The sequence below is a fragment of the Pseudonaja textilis genome, chromosome Z, assembly GCF_049901715.1.
Source record: "Pseudonaja textilis isolate UNSWEBS1 chromosome Z, rPseTex1.2, whole genome shotgun sequence".
NCBI lineage: Eukaryota > Metazoa > Chordata > Lepidosauria > Squamata > Elapidae > Pseudonaja > Pseudonaja textilis.
Window position 1 is genome coordinate 72181120 of NC_142008.1, and position 20030 is coordinate 72201149.

General features: G+C 38.3%; 1 protein-coding gene across 7 annotated transcripts in view; it reads left to right on the forward strand.

Moving 5' to 3' along the window:
* The window catches only part of BLVRA (biliverdin reductase A), a 41665-nt gene that overhangs the window by 7920 nt on the left and 13715 nt on the right, over positions 1 to 20030 (forward strand). For 2 of the 7 annotated variants that reach the window (XM_026702283.2, XM_087915440.1), the window contains exons 2-6: positions 13327 to 13388; positions 14036 to 14162; positions 15223 to 15342; positions 18597 to 18694; positions 19545 to 19652. In XM_026702283.2, coding sequence (XP_026558068.1) covers positions 14044 to 14162; positions 15223 to 15342; positions 18597 to 18694; positions 19545 to 19652 — 445 coding nt within the window. In that variant the 5' untranslated portion in view covers positions 13327 to 13388; positions 14036 to 14043. Of the gene's footprint in view, positions 1 to 8907; positions 9009 to 11165; positions 11245 to 13326; positions 13389 to 14035; positions 14163 to 15222; positions 15343 to 18596; positions 18695 to 19544; positions 19653 to 20030 lie in introns of those variants that run through there. The other 5 variants (XM_087915437.1, XM_087915435.1, XM_087915438.1 and 2 more) reach the window with 5 other exon arrangements.

Consider the following 20030-nt stretch of genomic DNA (forward strand, 5'->3'; position numbering starts at 1 on the left):
GAGACACTCCACGTTCTGCTTGCTGATCCTCAGGGTTCCTATAGCCCTTAGACCTGCTTCTGTTGTCCCACAAGGCCTAACAGGCCTTTCCCACTATCAGGTCCCTGCAGACCCTTCTCCCTCCACTGAGTCCCCAAGGGCTTTGACCACCCCCCCACCATTCCTGTCACCCATCATGCACTTACATTTTGAAAATCTCCAGAGTTCTGGACTTTTCCCAATGCTGCACAGACTATGCCAGAAGAGCAGAATGGAGTGATTCATCCTTGGATTGTGTGGTGGTCTCCCAGAAGTGACCACCATTTTGATGTTACCAGAAGAAATTGTAGGCATGCTGAAAATGGTCCCCAGCTTTTGACTCAGTCAAGCAGCTAGAACAGACATGTCTCAAATTGCTCTGTTCCTTGAGGAGAAATTCACAACGATTAAAATCGACAATTCTTCCTGGAAGATATCTCCAGACCAGCCAGCTCCCGGTCTACTGGTAGAGTGGCTGGGATCTCCCAGCATGTATGGCTTCAGTCCAGACGCACTGAAGGCCAATGGATCTGCAGGCACTTCAGGTACAGTGCCAACGGTTAGCATGAATGAGCCTGGTTCCATGCTGCTAACCGCCAAGGTCTCGGGGCAATTGGCGCCTTCCAGATTTGCTTTGACAACCAAGCCATGGAAGCACAGCAGCTGTCAAAAAGGCATGAAGAGAGCTGTCAAAACAGTGATCACTGTTAGAGGTTTCTGACAGCTTCCCCTGACAAGTGGAGTTATCTCCAGTAGCTGCCCTTATCCAGGGCATAAATTACGCCCTGAGACCGTGACGGCAGCAGAGCTCTTTATTGAGTAAATCTGCCTGTCAATTAATCAAAATGGTGGATTTGATGGAAAATGGAAACTGCAGAGGCAGAATGGTGAAGGAGATGGCTAACAGGCCGTCAGTCTCCCAGAGCCCTGAGACCCTTGCCTCGATGGCAAGAAGGAGTGCTTCAAAGCCTAAATCTAAAGCTGCGGGGTCTCAGAAGAGCTCCAAGGCAGGTGAAAAAGATGAGCACTGGTGGGGCAAAGTCTCGTCAGACTGACAGCTGCACCTACAGGACTAGGCCACGGGGGAACTGAAGAGCAATTTTCTCTGCAAGAATCACAACTGCCTTTTGGCAATTCTGAAGGCAAAGACTGGCTTTCCTGCAAATGAGGATTTTTCAATCTGTTCAGGTATTAGAGCCAGAGCGGCACTGAAACAACCTTCACCCCTACAGCTGCTGGGCTCTGCTCAGGAATGGTGCCAAGGCCAGTCATGCAGGCCAAAATGCAAGCTGTCATTGCAGAAGCAGTCAGACAGTGCGTAGCAACAGGCTTAAGGCAGTCCAGGCGATCATCTTCGGTGGCCTCTGGGTTTTTTTTTAGACCCAAGCCTGAGACAGATATTTCAATTTCTGGAGGAATTTTCAGTTTTCCCAGAGCCATACTCTCCTGCTCCTTCACAGCAGAGCCAATCCCTGCCATCCTTTCAATCATTTGGAGAGCAAAGGGAAATGGACCTTTTGGATGACGAAGGTATGCAACCAGATCAACCAGTGGTTTTAGAGCTATTCCAACCAGCCCTGTTTAAGTCTCTTCGCTTTAAAGCAAAATTTGAATCCCACCACTGAGGAGGCCATTCAGGATAAGTCACCATTGGGTGGGAAATTGCTAACAGATAATTTAATAGTTCTGAATTAAAAATATTCTGAAAGTAACTCTTCCAATATCTGAAAGTATTTGGCAAAAGGGACCTAAATGACTACACTAAAGTTAACTAGGTGCCAAAACTAAGCAGGGTTCTTGGCTTAGCTACTGTAATTAATATCCTCTGGTTCTTCCTGTTTAGATTTTAAAAGTTCTTTATAAAACATCACATGCTCTCCAAATGATTGAAAGGAATCTTATAGGTTGTCAGATAAAAAACTATACATGCAGTAAGAATGACAAATTGAAGGAAGACCACCTTGGAACATTATTTGTACAAGAAGAGTTTCCTAAATTTGACTTAAATCTTAATGCTAACCTACTTCCTAATTGGACCCCAAGCGTTGAAATAAAGATGCTTATAAATCAGCCTGGTTTCTATTAGGCAATGAATTTATTATCCTGAACTGTTACAATCTAATTTGAAATAGTGGATCCCAGTTATTGTTTCCTTGTTTACTTACATTGATTGTACTACAGAAATTCCAAAGGTTTCGCCTCATAATAATATTGCCCATTTATAAAAAGGGCACTTAAGAGCAATCTTTTAAGTATAATAAGTAAGTTCAATGCCAAATACTTTATTAACAGATTAGTTGATTGGATCAATTTAGAGCTTATATTGGCAGACAAGCAAGCTTCAGGACTGGACATTCTATCTAGGACGTGCTCTTATACCTCAACACCTGTTCTACACATCTTGGGCAGACTTTACATAATATATCCTGCATTCATTTATTTTAGAGTTGTATTCATCTAGTTTCCAGAAGAAGTCTATAAACTAAGCTTGTGAATACTACCATGGATAGATGGCTACTATTGCTTATAATCTTTCCAAGGACCCCACAATTCTATTGTCAGCTAAGGTTCACACATAATGACTTTCTAATCCTACTAAAGATGGATGTTATACCTCCTTTACCTCTCTTGAAAGGGCCCATGCTAAATTCATAAGAGCTAAATTCCACATAGCACCTTGCATTCCAAACTTAATATTAAGAAGAAAGACATGCTGTCTAAAATCAAAACAGATGACTTGCAGCATAGTATATTGACTGAAGTTAGTGTCCCCCAGATTTCAGTCCTGTCTTTATTGAAGACAATGTGGTTCGGGACAAACTCACAAAAATATCAAAAGCTTGGCTTTTCCTGGTAGGCAGTGATGGATTATAAGTAAACTTATTAAAGTCCTAGAAGCCAAACAGGATCTGTCTGCAATACCAAGAGGTTTTTTTCTCTGAGCAGTCGAGGCACTTTTTACAAACCAGTGAGATACTTACATTAAATAATTGTTTCCAAATTCCAGCATGCTTCAACACTTTTTCCATAACAGTTTGGAGGACCAATAGAAAAATAAAAGACCTCTATGAACTTGGCTCTCTTTCCAGAATTTAGCAGAGGACATATATTGGCAGGTTCATCTACATCAGAGTTTTTCAAACTTGGCAACTTTAAGATATGAGAACCAACTCTCAGAACTCTAGTGGGGGAATTCTGAAAGTTGAAATCCAAATATCTTAAAGTTGCCAAGTTTGAAAAATGCTAATCTAGATAGTCAGCATTGTTCATCTTTACAACATTGGCCTTGCTTGTCATTCCCAGCAAAATTAAATTATGCAGTCTGATAGTGTGACTGCTACCAAATGGTCAGTCAAGTCTTCTTCATTATCTGTCTAGGTTAATTCTTTGATTGATTCAGGTAATTCTTCATTACTTGTCTAGGTATATGTATTTAAATACACAGTACATATATTACATACAAGAATATTGTGTTTGAGCTAGACTGAAAGTGAGATTTACATGAAATAATTATTTACGTACCTGAAACAATTATGCAAAATAATTATAAAATTTTGTTCTTTGACCCATGTTTATTTGATAAAAGATATTTCCTCTTCTATCCTGCCTTAACTCCAAGACGTTCATAGCAATCTTATTGTCTCTGTCAGGTCTTTGCAAGCTAGTTCAACACACTACAGTAATTGCTATGCCATGCCAGTTCTTCTTGTTCCTCACTTCAGCAATGTTATTCCAAACTCTTTTAAATCAGTGTGAAAGAACATGAATAGGATTGAATGGCTGGAGTATCCTGATTGGTGAGCTTGTGATTATTGTTTAGTGAACTTTTGAATCTAGCCATTAATATTTCAAATTAAGCAGTTTTTCTAAATCAGAGAAGATAGAAATAGAAATTGAGATGTTATAGGCATCAAATAGGAAAATAATGTTTGTGTTTATTTTCCAACATTCTTTGAAAAGAGACAGTTTAACCTTTTTTGATCCTCTGTAAAATCTCAGAATGTAATAGTGAGCTTTCTGTCAGCCTTCACCTCATTATCATTCAGAGCCAGTTTTCATTTTCAACATTAATTTTTACAGACGTATAATTTTTAGGTTTTGGGTAGGTAGTTGTCTTTTACATAAATATTTGTTCCTAAAGCTTCACTGTGTCTTCACCATTATGTGTAAACTATCTACTGTGCAAAGTTTTATATATATTGCTAAACTACCATTATCACCTCTCCTCATGCCTAAACTGCTGTTGTCCTGCATAAATATTAAGAAAAGATTAAAGGATTGGGGCAATGAGGTCAACAAGAGACCAACAAGAGAATTTCTATGAAGTCAAAATACAGATTAACTTTGGATGTTGGAGGGATGGCTACACACAACCTCAGACGAGTTGTATACTTTAATCAGAGAGACAGAAGCAATAAGAATGAATTGTAAAAAAAAAGATATTTTTTTCTGGAACAAAAAATGTAAAAATAATGAATTGAGAAGCACAGTTTATAAGACATTTGAGAAAAGGAAGCATACAATTAAATAATAAAAACAAACTATTGTAAGAAGAAAAATAATTACACTCAGACTAAGGCCTGTATGTTTGAATGAAAATAGAAAATGCAGCTCTGGACAGTAAAACAGCCACCCAGTTTATGTGTTTTACTTAGAAATAAGTGTTATTATAATGAATTGGGATTGTTTCCCACTATGTTTCTTCCATTACATTATTATAAATATACTCTTTCTTTTTCAATCAAATAAAAATATAATTTCTATGTCAGAAAATACTTTGTCTAAATGTCCCATCCTTCCAACAAATCTTCTGAAGGTAAATTCTCTTTGCTTTCTTTCCAAATATGAGTTACAGAGGATTTATAAGAAAATGATATGCATACATCATCTTAGATAATATATACTGTAAACCTGTTTTTGTTTTATTTTGATATGGGAAGACATGGACAGCTTAGAATGCACTTTATTGTGATTCAAATAAACTTTGCAGACATAGCTAGGATAAAGCTTAAACATTTGAGGTACTTAAGAGTTCCCTCTGGTGGTATATTTATCACATAGCAAATATTTGTGATCAAAATTAATATACTGTAAAATGGTTTCTGTTAGCTCAACTAAAAGTATAGGTGCACCTAAAAGCATTAATAAATATACATAAAATGCTCAATCAGACAAAAAGTTTGTTTAGTTTTCTGCTACTGAGAAAATAGAAATATTGAAAATAACTAGTTTTGAAATTGTCTTGATTGACAATACCTTCATTTTCTATTTTCTTGTTAATATTGATACTGAAAATGGCACAATGATTTGGAAACAAGAAAGATAATGTCTCAGGAGCCAAATGACCTCTCTATATTAGCATCTAAAAGAAAGTAAGAATTCCAATATGGGTTCCAATCACAAAACATGTTTACAGCCTTGGGAATAATTGATCTCAATAGGTGAGGTCTAGATTTCTCTAAATTCTTTCAATTGGCCCTTATTTTGAGTGAATAAATGTTAAAAAAAAGAAGCAATGGTTCATTTGTACTTTTATTTTTTTAAAAAAATAAATTTATTCTTAGACTTTTTCTTTGGTACAGTTACCTGCAATCCATACTTAACTTTCCTACACTAAACTAATAATTCAGAAAGAGGTACATATTTAAAGTATTCTTTTATGTCTATTTGTATGATGGGAAGGGAGCCTCAGTTTCTATATAAAGATAAGGAAGATATTTGAAGAGCTAGCCCCACTAATGGGATTTCATGGAGATGGCACAATAAAATGGGAATTTGTGGAAGAATTTGGTCTGGAGTACTGCCATCTGACATAGCAGGGGTCCTCAAAGTTTTTAAACAGGGGCCAATTCACAGTCCCTCAGGCTGTTGGGGGTCTGGACAGGCTGGGTGGGTGTGATTAAGTGGTCATGTGACTGGGTGGTCATGTGACTGGGTGGGCGTGGCTAGGTCATGACTAGGTGGGCACGGCCAATTTAACACTCCATTAAACAATGCACACACATTAAACTTTAATTTGTTTTGCTCCTTTTGCTTGCATGTTGCTTTTTGTGTTGACTTTTTTTTTATTAGATCATTTTTTTCAGTTGTTTAGGAGTCTAGTAGTCCACTTCAGGAAACTCAGTTTTGCAGCAATTCTTCTCAGCCCAAGGAGCTTACAATCAACAAGTCTCTCTCTCTTTCTCTCTGTCTCTCTGTGTATCTGGTCTCTTTCGCTCTCTCTATCTCCCTGCATGCTTCATTTTTGGCCTCCCCCACCTCCAGAACATCTCTGCAGGCCAAAAATGGGCTGAAATGATCTGTTTTTTGTCCTCCTGGGGCATCTGTGCGTCCCATTTTTGGCCTCTCCTGCCTCCAGAACGACTCTGTAGGCCAAAAAATGGACTAAAATTGCTCATTTTTTTGGCCTCCCAGGGTGTCTGCACTCCCCATTTTTCACCTCCCCATCTCCAGAACCTCTCTGCTGGCCAAAATTGTTGGCCTTACCTTCCTGTTCCAGCCTGCGAGGCTCACAAAGGTAAGTCCTGCACTAAGCCAAAGGGTGGAGGCTGGCAGGTGGGTGGGGCAGCCTTGTGGTTGTTAGGAATGTAAGTCACCTAAAAGTTATTTGGGTTGGAAATATATAAACCAGGATAGACATTTTAATACTGCCTCTTTAAGAGAATGCTAAAACTGTAATTGGGTGTGGTTCCGCAAATGGCCATAAGATGGAGCCAGAAACCTGGGTTGTTTAGAGTGTCTCAGTGAGTCTCTGTTTCTTCTGTTGGAGAGATTTGCTGTTCCTCCTAATGACTGTTGCTGATCGTTGATGTAAGTCTGTTACTGAACTGTTTTTGATGCTGTACTTTGATACTTGGATTATCCCTGAACTGAACGCTGACTGCTTTACCTGTGAATGACTTGGAATGCTTATCTTGGACTTTGCTTAAACGTTTATTGGAAGTAAAAACCTACATTAACTGTACAGTGTATCTGTGCGCTGTGTGTGTGTTATTCTTCACTCCTCTCACTATGTCTCCCTGTATGTGCTCATTCTCCTAATGGGGAATTATTTCAACAGTGGTCCTGCATGGGCTGGATTAATGGCTTCAGTGGGTCATATGCGTCCCATGGGCCATAGTTTGAGGACTTTTGTGATATAGTATAGGATGCTACCCCATTATAATAAAACTTACTCTTCGTTATTATTTGGAAATGTAACTGTTCTTAGTCATAATACAAAAGTGGTTTGCTTCTGGAGTATTAGTTAATATAAAATTCAACTATCTGTAAAAAAAATTATGTTGCAAAGAAATAATGTTGGTTGAAAGAAATAAACATTGCTGTGTATAAGATCCTGCTTTATTCACCTTTATATGGAAGTGAACGTTTGGGTTAGACTTTACATGGTCAATGTTTCATGTTTTCTGCTATGTAATTTAAACCTGTAATTCTTAATTACATCTATACCCACTCAAAATTATTTTGACGGTTCCCCTGGGGTATAAAAAAATTAGAAAAGCTAACCTAGGTCAAATTTTAGGCTATCAAAGTGGCCAAGCAGAAATGGATTGAAATTCAGAAATATATTTTTAAGCCAGTTTTATTTCCAGCTAGTTTATATGTGGAAATCAAGTAGTTTATGACTGCTATGCAAAAATTGCCCTTTCAGGAATCCATGCAGCATTTGATTTTGACATCTTATGATCAATCTGTCATAATCTGTCATGCTGAATTTTGAAGTCAGAATGACAGCTGAAATCATGATGAGTTTTCAAGAATTTGTTGGAGCAAGAATAGGAGGAAAAACTCAGACATTATCAAGAAGAAGCTGATGAAGACTGAAACACTTTGTAGTGATTATTAGGCAATCAGGAAAATAATAACAAGAGACTTTATGTGAATAAGAGACATTTTTGAAATAATTCTGGAAGAAAATATAGAAAGTGAAAGGAGCGAAAAACAGCTAAAAAGAAAGCCATGCAGAAAATAAAATAGAGATGGCTGGAAAGAAGGGCTTGGTAAATTTCTTGACAACTAAGGAAAAACTGGAAAGCATTTTGAATCTTTTGAACATTCTGGACATTGTAGAAAGAATTCATAAGCAGTCTTTCACGTATGACCATAATGGAGCATTTAGACTACTCATTATGGGAACAGATAATCAGAGTTGGAAGGGACCTTGTAGGTCATCTAGTCCAACCCGCCCCCAAGCAGGAGACCTTACACCATTTCTGACAAATGGCAGTCCAATCTCTTCTTGAAAGTCTCAAGTGATCGCGCTCCCACAACTTCCAAGGGCAAGCTGTTCCATTGGTTGATTGTTCTCACTGTCAGAAAGTTTCTCCTTATTTCCAGGTTAAATCTCTCCTTGTTCACTTTCCATCCATTATGCCTTGTCTGGCCTACAGGCGCTTTAGAAAATAGCTTGACCCCTTCCTCCCTGTGGCAGCCCCTCAAATATTGGAAGACCGCTGTCATGTCTCCCCTGGTCCTTCTCTTTACTAGACTAGCCAAGCCTAGTTCCTGCAACCGTTCGTTGTATGTTAGCCTCCAGTCCCCTAATCATCCTGGTTGCTCTTCTCTGTACTTTCTCTAGAGTCTGTGGTGACCAAAAATGGATGCAGTACTCTAGGTGTGGTCTTACTAAGGCTTTATAAAGTAGTATTAGTACCTCCCTTGATGTTGACTGTATCCCTCTGTTAATACAATTTAGGATTGCATTAGCCTTTTTCGCTGCTGCTGCACACTGCTGGCTCATATTTAGCTGGTTGTCCACTAAGACTCCAAGATCCCTCTCACAGTTACTGCTATTGAGCCTGGTTTCACCCAGTCTATATGTGTACTTTTGGTTTTTCTTGCCTAAGTATAGGACTTTACTTTTCTCTATATTGAATTTCATTTTATTAGATATGGCCCAGTGTTCTAGTCTGTCAAAATCCATCTGGATCTTGAGCCTATCTTCTTGGGTGTTAGCTAGTCCTGCCAGCTTAGTATCATCTGCAAATTTGGTAAGTCCCCCTTCTATTCCCTCATCTAAGTCGTTAATGAAGATATTGAAGAGTACTGGGCCTAAGACGGAACCTTGTGGCACCCCACTGCTTACTTCCCTCCATGTAGACTTAGACCCATTAAGGACTACTCGTTGAGTACGGTTTGCCAGCCAGTTGCAAATCCATCTAGTGGTGGAGTTATCTATTCCACTTTTTTCTAGCTTACTAAGAAGTAGGTTGTGGTCTACTTTGTCAAATGCCTTGCTGAAATCTAAATATATTATGTCCACAGTATTTCTACTAATTTAGTCACTGTATTGAAGAATGAAATAAGATTGGTTTGGCATGATCTGTTTTTAACAAACCCGTGCTGACTGCTAGTTATTACTTTACTAGTTTCTAGATGTTGGCAGATCTTTTTTTTAATTATCTTTTCCAGTATCATCCCAGGTATTGATGTTAGGCTGATTGGTCTATAGTTTCCTGGGTCTGTTTTTTCCCCCTTTTTTGAAGATAGGAACCACATCAGCTCTTTTCCAGTCCTCTGGTAGTTCCCCGGTGCTCCAGGATTTTTGAAAGATATGGTGCAGTGGTTCTGAGATGACCTCTGCCAGCTCCTTTAAAACTCTGGGATGTAATCCATCAGGCCCTGGTGATTTGTTTTCATCAAGATCAGACAGGTGTTCTCATACTATTTTTTTGTTTATTTTAACTTTTATTTCTGGTCTGTCTTTTACAATTATGTTTTTGATGGGTTGAGCTATAGTTTCTTTTTGCGTGAAGACAGATGCAAAGAATGAGTTAAGCAGTTCTCTCTGTTGCCTGTTACTTCCTTGCCATCTTCTCTCTTTAGTGGACCAACTGTTTCCTTGATTTTTTTCTTTTTATTTATATGTTGGAAGAAACTTTTTTTTTTATTATCTTTGACTTTTGTTGCAAGTCTTTGTTCATTCTGAGCCTTTGCTATACTGACTTCGTCAATTATTATTCAAACCCTGAAAGACCCCATTGTCCACTTCATACTCTTCACAGCCCCTGCAGGCCTTGGATCTGCTTTCTCTCTCCCAATGGGGGGTGGGTGGGGGTGGGTATCAAAGGTTTTCAGCCGGGTTCTCACCCCAACATTTTTTGTTTTTTTCTTACTGACTGCATATGCTCCAGCAGCCATTTTATGGACATTGCACATTAATGATGTTTATATGATAGTCACTGTGCAGGTTGAGATTGAATGGAATTGTATGTCTAAAATATTGTAAGTGAGTGGTAAATTATAAATGCAATTATCTTGCATGAATATACAGCAGAAATTACTGTATGATGATCCTTGCTGGAACAACAGCTAAATGCTGAAATCCTGTTTCAATGAAACAAAGCATTTAAGACTAAGGAATGCTAAATCAACTGAATAAGAGCAAAGAAGAGTTAAAAGTCTTATTGTGCAGCTCATGGGGTAGTACTTGGCTTACACTAACTGACCTTGAAAAAAACTAAGCAGGCTCCAAAACTAAGCTGGGACAGACATTTCCAGGGAATGAGTTGCAGTGTAAACAATACCAGAGAGGTTGAAAAAAATCATCCTCAAAGAAGGCCAGAGGGTCATTTTTGTGTCATTGCTAAAAAGCCTACACAGAATTAATGTTATTACCAAGAGGATACATTTTACTTTTTAAATTTGTTTTTTAAAGTTTTAAACAAGGTTTGTATTTCAGAGAAAGACTGTAAGAAGTCTGTGAACATAATAGTACAGAGTGTCTTTACTCATAAAAGTACCCTTCATTCAAAGTTACTCAGTCGAAATCCAACTACTCTGACAAGTTTAGGGACTATTGTGTAATTCTATGAAGAATTTAAATCAGATAAGCTGAAAGATCATAATACTTTAAAAGACCAATACAAGTAGTTCTCAAGTTATGACAGATCATATAATCACTTGAAATTACGGGCTTGAAATTACTTAAAACCTGTCTTTCAAGTTATGACCATTGCACTACTCCTGCATTGCTTGATTCCATGCACATGGCAACTGGCTCACATCCAGGGGTGGGATTCTACCAGTTCAGACTGGTTTAGGTGAACTCTTTGTTCCGATGATCTGCTGGCTTCAAATTGGTTTGCTGAAACAAGCATGTGGGCTCGCCTGCCTGCCCCTGCTCTTTCCTGTGCTTTATTTCCTTTGTTTAGAGCACAGCTGATTCACGCAGCAGAGCGGTTTGCTGCTCCTCAGCTGTTTGAGTCACAGAGGCTGCAGTTGAAGGTAAGTATGGGCTTTTAAAAAAATGTGGAACACATGCATGGAGCAGTGTTTGGCGTGAATGAGCATGAAGTGTGTTTTCGCATGCAAAGGGCGTGATCACTGAACTAGTTGTTATACCGGTGGAATCCCACCCCTGCTCACATCTACAACTGGTTGTTGCATTCCATGGTTTTATGATTGCAATCTTCAAATGTTGCCATGTTTCAGTAAACACTTGAAAAAAAATTGTATGAACTACATTTGGACTTACAGTCATGTGAATGGCTAAATAACCATGCAAATCAATTAATTACTGCAGTGACTTGCTTAATGACTGTCATAAAAACTTGTGTTATATGATGATTTAACATTGCAACAACTTGTGACCAAAATTCCAGGCTTAATTGTGGTCATAGGTTGAAGAATACCTATAAACATTAAGCTAACATTTGAAAAGCAAAATATAAACCATTGATTTTTCTATTCTCTAATATAAGATCTCAGTGATCTTTTTATTGTCGTGTGGTTTCCAGAAAGACCTATTTGTATTAAAGATACTGATATAGTTACATAGGTTGCAGTAACAGAAGAATAGAATCCAGATCACTTAAAGTGTTAGTACCTCTTTACCTTGGTAAGACCAACTTGAATATTTCATCCAGTTTCAGTCACTGCAATATAAAAGAGATGTTGAGATTCTAGAAAAAGGGCAGAGAAGAGCAATGACTAAGAGGCTGGCAGCTCAAACATATGAAAAACGGTTGCAAGAATTGGGTACTTCTAGTCTATGGAAAAAAAGGACTAATGGGTGATATGATAGCAGTATTCTAATATTTGAGGGGCTGCCACAAAGGAGAAGGGTCAATCTATTTTCCAAAGTACCAGAAGGCAAGACAAGAAACAATGGGTAGAAACTAACTAAGGAAAGAAACAACCAAGAACTAAGGAAACACTTCTTTGAAGGGTCTCCTGCTTGAGCAGGTGATTGGACTAGAATGCTTCCAAGGTCCCTTCCATCGCTGTTATTTTGTTATCTGTATTAACAGCAGTTTTATTTCTTGTTATAGAACAGTTTGTATTATAAAGAAACTCTATGATTTTATAAGGTTCAAGGTAAACATCAACATCTGACTGGTATGTACATAGAATCTAAATGATGGGCAGCAAGTTAAATAAATAAATAAATAAGAGGAAAATGGGACATCACTTAAGCTAGCAGAATAGATGTGGTAGTACATACATAAAAAAGAAAGATCTCTGGTGGAATATAGCTAATCAGGAAAAGAAATAATTGATTTCAGATAGTATCCATGGTAGAATGAAAATTAAAGGGAGTCCAGGCAGTCCCAGGAGTCACAATTGATTGGAAGGCAAACCGTGTCCACCCCAATCTCTTTAAACTAGTATTGAACAAAATTATTCAAAAAACATAACTGTTGCCTTTTGAACATTGAGTTAGTCACAAATATCTGTGACTATAAAAACTAACAGCAAATTCCCATTGATAAAAGAGACAGTAAACTGTGTGTTGATTTAAACAATATATTAAGCTATTGGTGAGTGGTAGGATAGATGTCTTTTATAAAAAATAATAGCATAATTCTCCATGATTTTTTAAAAATTGATAAACAAGTAGAAATTGTTGGGGTGGGGGGTTCCAATTAACCAACATTTCTGAAAGTTTTATTATGAAAGAAAAATTTTCAATGAAGAAGGAAGTGGATTTCAGCTGGGAAAAATGAAGTTTTCTGAAATCAGCCTGTTTTTATTATGGTATAATAGAATAATATCATTATAGTATTATAGAGAACAGAATTCATGATTTTTAAAGAAAAAGAACATTAAAAAATAGTAAAGATATATTTCAGCTAATCAAATACACTTTCGTTAGAACTGTGTCCTGTTTTTTTTAAGTGAATTTCTGTTTGACACCCATGTACTGTTTCTGAGAGATAACAAGTCTCTGAGAGATAACAAGTCAGTTAGTTGTGTTTAGCTGAAGCAGATTAAAGTATGTAAGATTATCTCTAGGACACAGAAGTCAGGACTGATCTCTGAATAATGTTAGTTTTGTTACTAACTTGTCATATCTTCTGTATGTAGGAAAGACACTTTTGTGACCTACCTACATCAATTCAAGAGAAGTCCAACTCTATTTGTTCCAGGTATGTACTTCTGTCCATGTTCTATGTTTCTTCTTGGACTACTTGATTTTTTTTTTACTATTGCTTCACCTCATCCAGCTAATTGCTGACAGAGTGGAGGAATGGATGGAATATTGAAGAAGCCAAGAATAGACAATTATTTGTGGATTGATGGGTTTTACTTATTGTGCATGCTGCTGGCCGTTTAGGCCTATTTTTCTCACACATTTGAAGAATTTAATGAATAAAAATGTTCTCCATCTTTTAGAAGAATGATGGGTAACACTTAGGCAAGTTAAGTAAATTAAAAAAGAATTTTGTATGCCTACTTATAAAGGCTATCCAGAAAATATATAGAAACTATTCTTATCCATTTCACTCCATATGTAAATTGACAGGAAAGGTCAATTAAAAAGAAAAAGTTATTTTATAAATAAAAATATAAAGAGAGAAAAGGAGGAAAACACTTCTGAAAAGATGGAAAAGATATTCAAAGCTTAGAAGAATGTGGTAATTACAGTTATGCAATTTCACCATTAAAAGCAAATGATTGCATTTGCCTAAATTGTGTTTCTTGGGTTTTTTTTTAATGCTTGCCGTAGATCAAAAGCCAGATACTTCTTCATAGTTTTTTTTAATGTTCCTTTCTTTTCTCTTTTTTCATATAGAATTGGCAATGTTTGGAACAGTAGTGATTGGAATTGGAATTGCTGGATCTGTACGAATCAGAGATTTGCTAAATCCTTTGCCTTCCAGTCCTGCTGAGCATCTTAAATTATTGGGATTTGTTTCTAGGTGAGAGGAGCCTGTTTATTTAATTTAACAAGATGTATTGTAGTCAGACAAATGCATGTCTTGTCTTGACTATGGAGTCCCATGGTTTTTAGAATTCTATGGCTTTATTCTCATTTCCTAATTAAAATGTTAACATCCATTTCAGAATCAGAATATAATGGCAGAGTTGAGTGAGTTTCATGGAAAAACATAGAAATAGTTGTTAAGCAATGTGATTCATTTAATGCAAAGTAGTGCCTGAATTTTTAAATTCTTGCACTGTGTTCTATATATCACCTTTGAGAACATTTCTGCTAGAAGTCATGCATCCTGTTTTTTTCATACAAATATTTGTAATATATTTCCATTGAATGAAAACAATTGTATTTTTTAGTTATTAAGCTAATTTACTCCAAATATTGGAGGCTAATAGCATGCAAACTATTTCAAATTCACTACCTTATTTTAAATTTGGAAAAATTGCTCTGGCTTTCGGATAGGCCGTCTGAACCGTTCTACATTTTTTCAATGTTGTAACACCTTTTTATTAGGTCAAAACATTTTCAAAAATGTTGAAACAATCTATTTCAAATCCAGAGCAACTTTTTTTTCAAACTTGAAGCAACTGTTTTGAATTTTCAGTTGCCACTGTTTTGCTAAAGCAATCAAGCTGCCTTTCAATTTTAATACTAAACAAAAGTTACACTATATAGAATAAGATGATATTTTATCAAGTTTACTTGTGAAGTCCTCCCAGAAACAATTTCATAACCTGAGAGGTATATTGGTAGAAACCTTATTCTTTTTTAATATTTTAACCTCATACAGCGTGTGGATCAGAACAGGATCTTGAAATTGAAGTCAGTAGGCCAAAGAAGAGAGGCATTAATTGACCATATTATCAGTGTGCAAAGTTAACATGCAACAACCCAATGAAACCATACTTAAAAGACAACTTCAATTAGGGCCTTCTAGATCTGACCCTTAAGATGTTAATACTTCTTCTGCTGCTGTTTTATAATCTGGGAATTCTCAGGAAAGTTTTTCTCAAAAGTTGCTTTCTTTTTTCTGCTAAAATTAGAAGATCTCTAAATGAAGTTTATCAAGTCAAGCAAATTAGTCTGCAAGAAGCTCTAGACAATCCCGAGATCCATGCTGCCATCATCAGTACAGATAATCAAAACCACACTGAGAGCGTAAGGTATTGCCTTTTAAATTCTTAATATCAAATTGCCATTAGAATGTTCGTTGATTCGTTGCCATTCTAAACAGCAAAATAGCCAAGGGGGAGATAAAAATTCACTAAAAACCACAAAAATAAACAGGCCAAATTTTAAAGAGCAGCAAATTGCTGTTTATTTCCTTTTTTTTTTATCACTTTCCAGATAATCTGGGGATTTTATAGCTTTCAAATAATTACAGTCTATTAACACAGTTAAAATCCATTAAAAGGTTCAAAATAGACTTAAAATTAAAAAACACTTGGTGGGGTTGTTTTATTATTTGTGTATAGATGTATGTGTAGGTGCATGGGTGTTTTTAAAAATCTTATTTTCATTCTCTGCGAGGCATACAGATTTTTTTTATCTACTGGAAAAGAGAATAGAAGCCACTAACATTTTTTTGTATTATCAAACAGGTGATAATTTAAGTTGATAACTAGATATCCATCACTTACATTTTAGAACCAAATTCTGGAAAAAAAAAAGCTTTATATTCAGATACAAATCAAATATCACAATATTTAAATTGTACCTTTTCCCAGCTTTCAAAATTATGGAAGTAGAAAAGTGGCAGATTAAATATGCATGCATCTTATTGGGAATTGCCTTCATTATCTACAATATATATAGTATATAATATATACTACACATATTATAAAGTGAATATTGGCGTTTGTTGTCTAGTATCTATAGTTGTGGCTTTAAATATGTTTACTTAAAGCAGGAGTCCTCAAACTTTTTAAACGGGGCCAATTCACGACCCCTCAGACTATTGGGGGATTGGACCGGCTGGATGGGCATAGCTAAGTGGTCATTTGATTGGGTGGTCGATTGGTCTAAGTGGTCGTGTGAGTGGCATGGCCAATTTAGCAATCCATTTTGCCAATTTAGCAATCCATTAAACAATACGCATACGTTAAACTTTAATTTGCTTTGCTCCTGGGGGTGTTTATTTTCTTTTGTTTGCATATTGCTCATTTCTTTTTACTAGATCATTTTTTAAGTTGTTTAGGAGTCTAGTGATTCACTTCAGGAAACTCAGTTTTGCAGCAATTCTTCTCAGCCCCAAGGAACTTACTATCAACAAGTCTCTCTCTGTCTCTCTCTGTCTCTGTCTCTCTCTTTCTCTCTCTCTCTCTCCCGCTCTCCCTCCCCCTCTCCCTCACTTTCTGTCCCCTAGTGGGAGGAAGGAACCCCTGAACTGGTGCTGCATGGTGGGAATCTGACTTCTGGAGGCTGACAAGCCACATGCTGAAGACCAGCTGGCCAGCGGGGAGGCAGGGCAATCCCCTGGTCTTCCCAAAAATAACATGTCCCTTGTCATTGAAACTTGAAGACTCAAGGCAGCCCTTGCCTCTCATCATTTCAGGCCTGGAGCTGTAAGCTGCATCTGGAAAGCACTGTGATAGAGAGCAGCTGCCGGGGTGAAACCTAGCTTTGCTTACAGCTCTGAGCCCGAAGCAGTAGGAGGCGAGGGCTGCCTTGGCACTCTCCTCGCACTCTCCCCTCTCTACTAGCATCTGCCCCTTCTCCCTCTCCCTTCTTGCTGCCGGGCAATCCCATGTGAAGAAAGGGCAGCTGTTAGCAGAAAGGGGAGAGTGTGAGCTTGATGCTTCTGAATGTTGTGGCCTGCCAGCTGCCAGTGGAGCTGGTGGCAGACTCAGATGATGAAGAACTTGGGCCAGTTCTGGAGTCTGGGGAAGACGCTGATAGATGCTCAGCATCGGACATAAGAGATAGAGTCAAGGTCGTCCGGCATCTCCCAGCCACCAGAAAGGCATCTGCCTTTGGTGTCAGACATGAGTGAGGAGGAGGAACAGCTGGGGCCCATTCCAGATGCGTGTATATGCAGAGCAGATAGAAGAGGTGAACAACGGAGGACAATGAGTTGGCTCAGGAAGCAAAACAAATTACATTAAATGGCCCCTCCCTGGCTGGGGAATAAATAGGAGGAATGGGGAATGGTTTGGTTGTAACAGACAAGTGCTTGCATTCCTAGAAAGTTTACTCCTTGTGTGTTTCATGTGACAAAGACTGCCTTGCCAGAACTGAAGTTGTCTATTTCTCTTAGTTAATTTGCAGCCTTTCAGCTGGGAAATTACAGTCTTGCATTTATCATAACAAGCTGATAAGGACTATTGCTTCAGTTAACTCCTTGCAGGACTTTTGCCTGGACTTTCTCTTGGTGAATGCAGTTAATTTCCAAGGTGTAAATAAAGAGGGATTTTTCTTTGCAAGGAGTCTGTTTCTTGCTTCTGCGAAGGCTGGGTCAGAGCACCAGGACGAGGGAAGCCAGAAAGCGTCAGAGTCTCACCCAGTCTCTCTTCCTCTCAGTCACATGTGCTGCCACTGCCATTCCAGAGGGCTGCCTTGGGAGTGAGTGGGAATAAAGCCAGTCGGCAGGCCAAAGATTCACTTGCTTGCTTTGCTCTCCCATCTCTAATCTTACAAGTTTTGCTGCCCTTTCCCTTCCTGCGCAGCTCTCCTAATCTTTGAGACTGCAGCCAGGGTGGCGGTGGGGAGCCAGAGGAGCGTGCAAGAGATGGTGGCATTAGAGCCTTCCCTGGCTCTTCCCTGAAGCTGCCTTGGCCTAAGTGGATGATCCAATGTGAAGCTAGTGGGTGATCCCATGTGAAGAAGGGGGAGGCTGCTAGCAGAGAGGGGAGAGTGTAAAGTTGCTGCTTCTGGGATGAGGAAAGCCATGTGCTTCTGCTCACCTGCCCACCCTCTGGCCCAGGAGCAGGTGGCTGCGCCAGCAACATCACCACTCTGCCAGCAGGACTCCCCCAGCCCACCTGTGCTCTTCAGCCTTACCTTTGTGGCAGCAGTGGTGCGGTGAGCATTGAACTGTTGAAATGAACTGGGAAGTACAGGTGGACGGTGGAAGATAAGAGTGATGGCCGAAGGAGGGCGATGTGGGTGGTGCAGCCTTACAGTAGATGAGGCACCTGATCCCCAGGGCCCTTGTCAGCCAGGAAAAACCGGCCATGCAGGGAGTGGCTGGGAGGAGAGGGGCAAGGGGCAGGATGAAGGGCAGGGCTGAATCCCACTACTCTGCAGGCTGGATACATTGGATCGGCAGGCCATATGTGGTCTGCGGGCCATAGTTTGAGGACCCCAACTTAAAGGAAGGCCAAAGTGGATATGATATGATAATTTTCCAAGGCAGCTGATAATAATATATACACAGATAAGGGAAATATAAAATATAAAATTCTTTCTTTTTTATAAGGAAGTTCCTAGAGGCTGGCAAGCATGTCCTTGTTGAGTATCCTTTGGCACTGTCTGCAAAGATAGCTCATGAAGTTTGGGAGTTGGCAGAGCTGAAAGGTAATATGTAATACAGAATCCACATCTATTGTTTAAATATACACAAGTTATTATTATTTTTTCATCTCCTCTTCCCTCTCCCCTCAAAGTCAGAATTGTTTAAGATAGAACTTTAAATAGTATCTTAAGTAATCTTATCCATTTGGAACCTAAGCATCTATACCCTTAATGGATTCAATTTTATTCATATACTGAATAGGGATATTGTGTTACTGAATGAATTACAGGATTCTAATCAAACTTTTCATTTTGAAATTGAGGACTTTGTAATGTAGAGTATAGGAGAGCCAATTTGGTGTGGTGGTTAAGACATGAGGTTAGAAACTAGAGACTATGAATTGTAGTCTTGCCTTAGGCACAAAGCCAGCTGTTATTTTGGACCAGTCACTTTTTCACAACTCCAGGAAGGAAGCAATGGCAAATCACATCTGAAAAACCTTGCCTAGACAACTGCAGGGATTTGTTAACTCAATCTCTGAGAAATTGACATGATTGAATGGAAGAAAAAGAAATTGAGTATACATTCTAGGTCAGCACAATCATAATTCTACTTGGTTCTTTAGCAATAATTGAATAAAAATGAGAATGTTGCTCTCAACATAACATCTTGAAGCAGGACAACAGAATCCATAGCTAGTTCCTTCCTCTTTCCTAAAAGTTATTAGTCCCTTACGTAAAGAGTTATGGTTTTCACAAATGGGAGACAAAAAATTAAATATATACAATTTATTTCATACCTTGCTCAATACAGTCAATGTACTGACAACTCTTCTTTTGGGATGTTCTGCTGTTCTTAAATATTCTAACAATAACAAGTAACCTGTCCAAATATAAATTGGCTCAATGGCAGACAAGATCCTCCATGTGGAACACATTGAACTACTAACAGAGGAATACAAACAACTGAAGAAAGAGGTATCAGGAAAGGAGCTTGTGAAGGGAACATTACATTTCACAGGTTAGTTGTTAGAGATCCTTTGATTTCATATGTCTTTGATGAGTTACCCTGATTTGACAAATATTTGTATGTGTACGTTTGTGTCATGAATGGATTGAGTCATTTCATACTAGAGCTAGAAAAAGGGGTGGTTGGAAGATTTGAATAATGTTTATTGTGAACATAAGTAAAATTGCAGATCAGCCCTTTGAGGACAACTATATCCTTTGTCTGCTATGAAATAATAAATATTGACAAGGAGAACAACCAGGGATGGCATTGTACAAGTTCGGACAGGTTCGGGTGAACCCCTTGTTCTGATGATCACCTGGCTCTGAGCCTGCCTGCCCCTACTCTTTCCTGTGCTTGATTACTTTTGTTTCGACCACAGCTGATTCG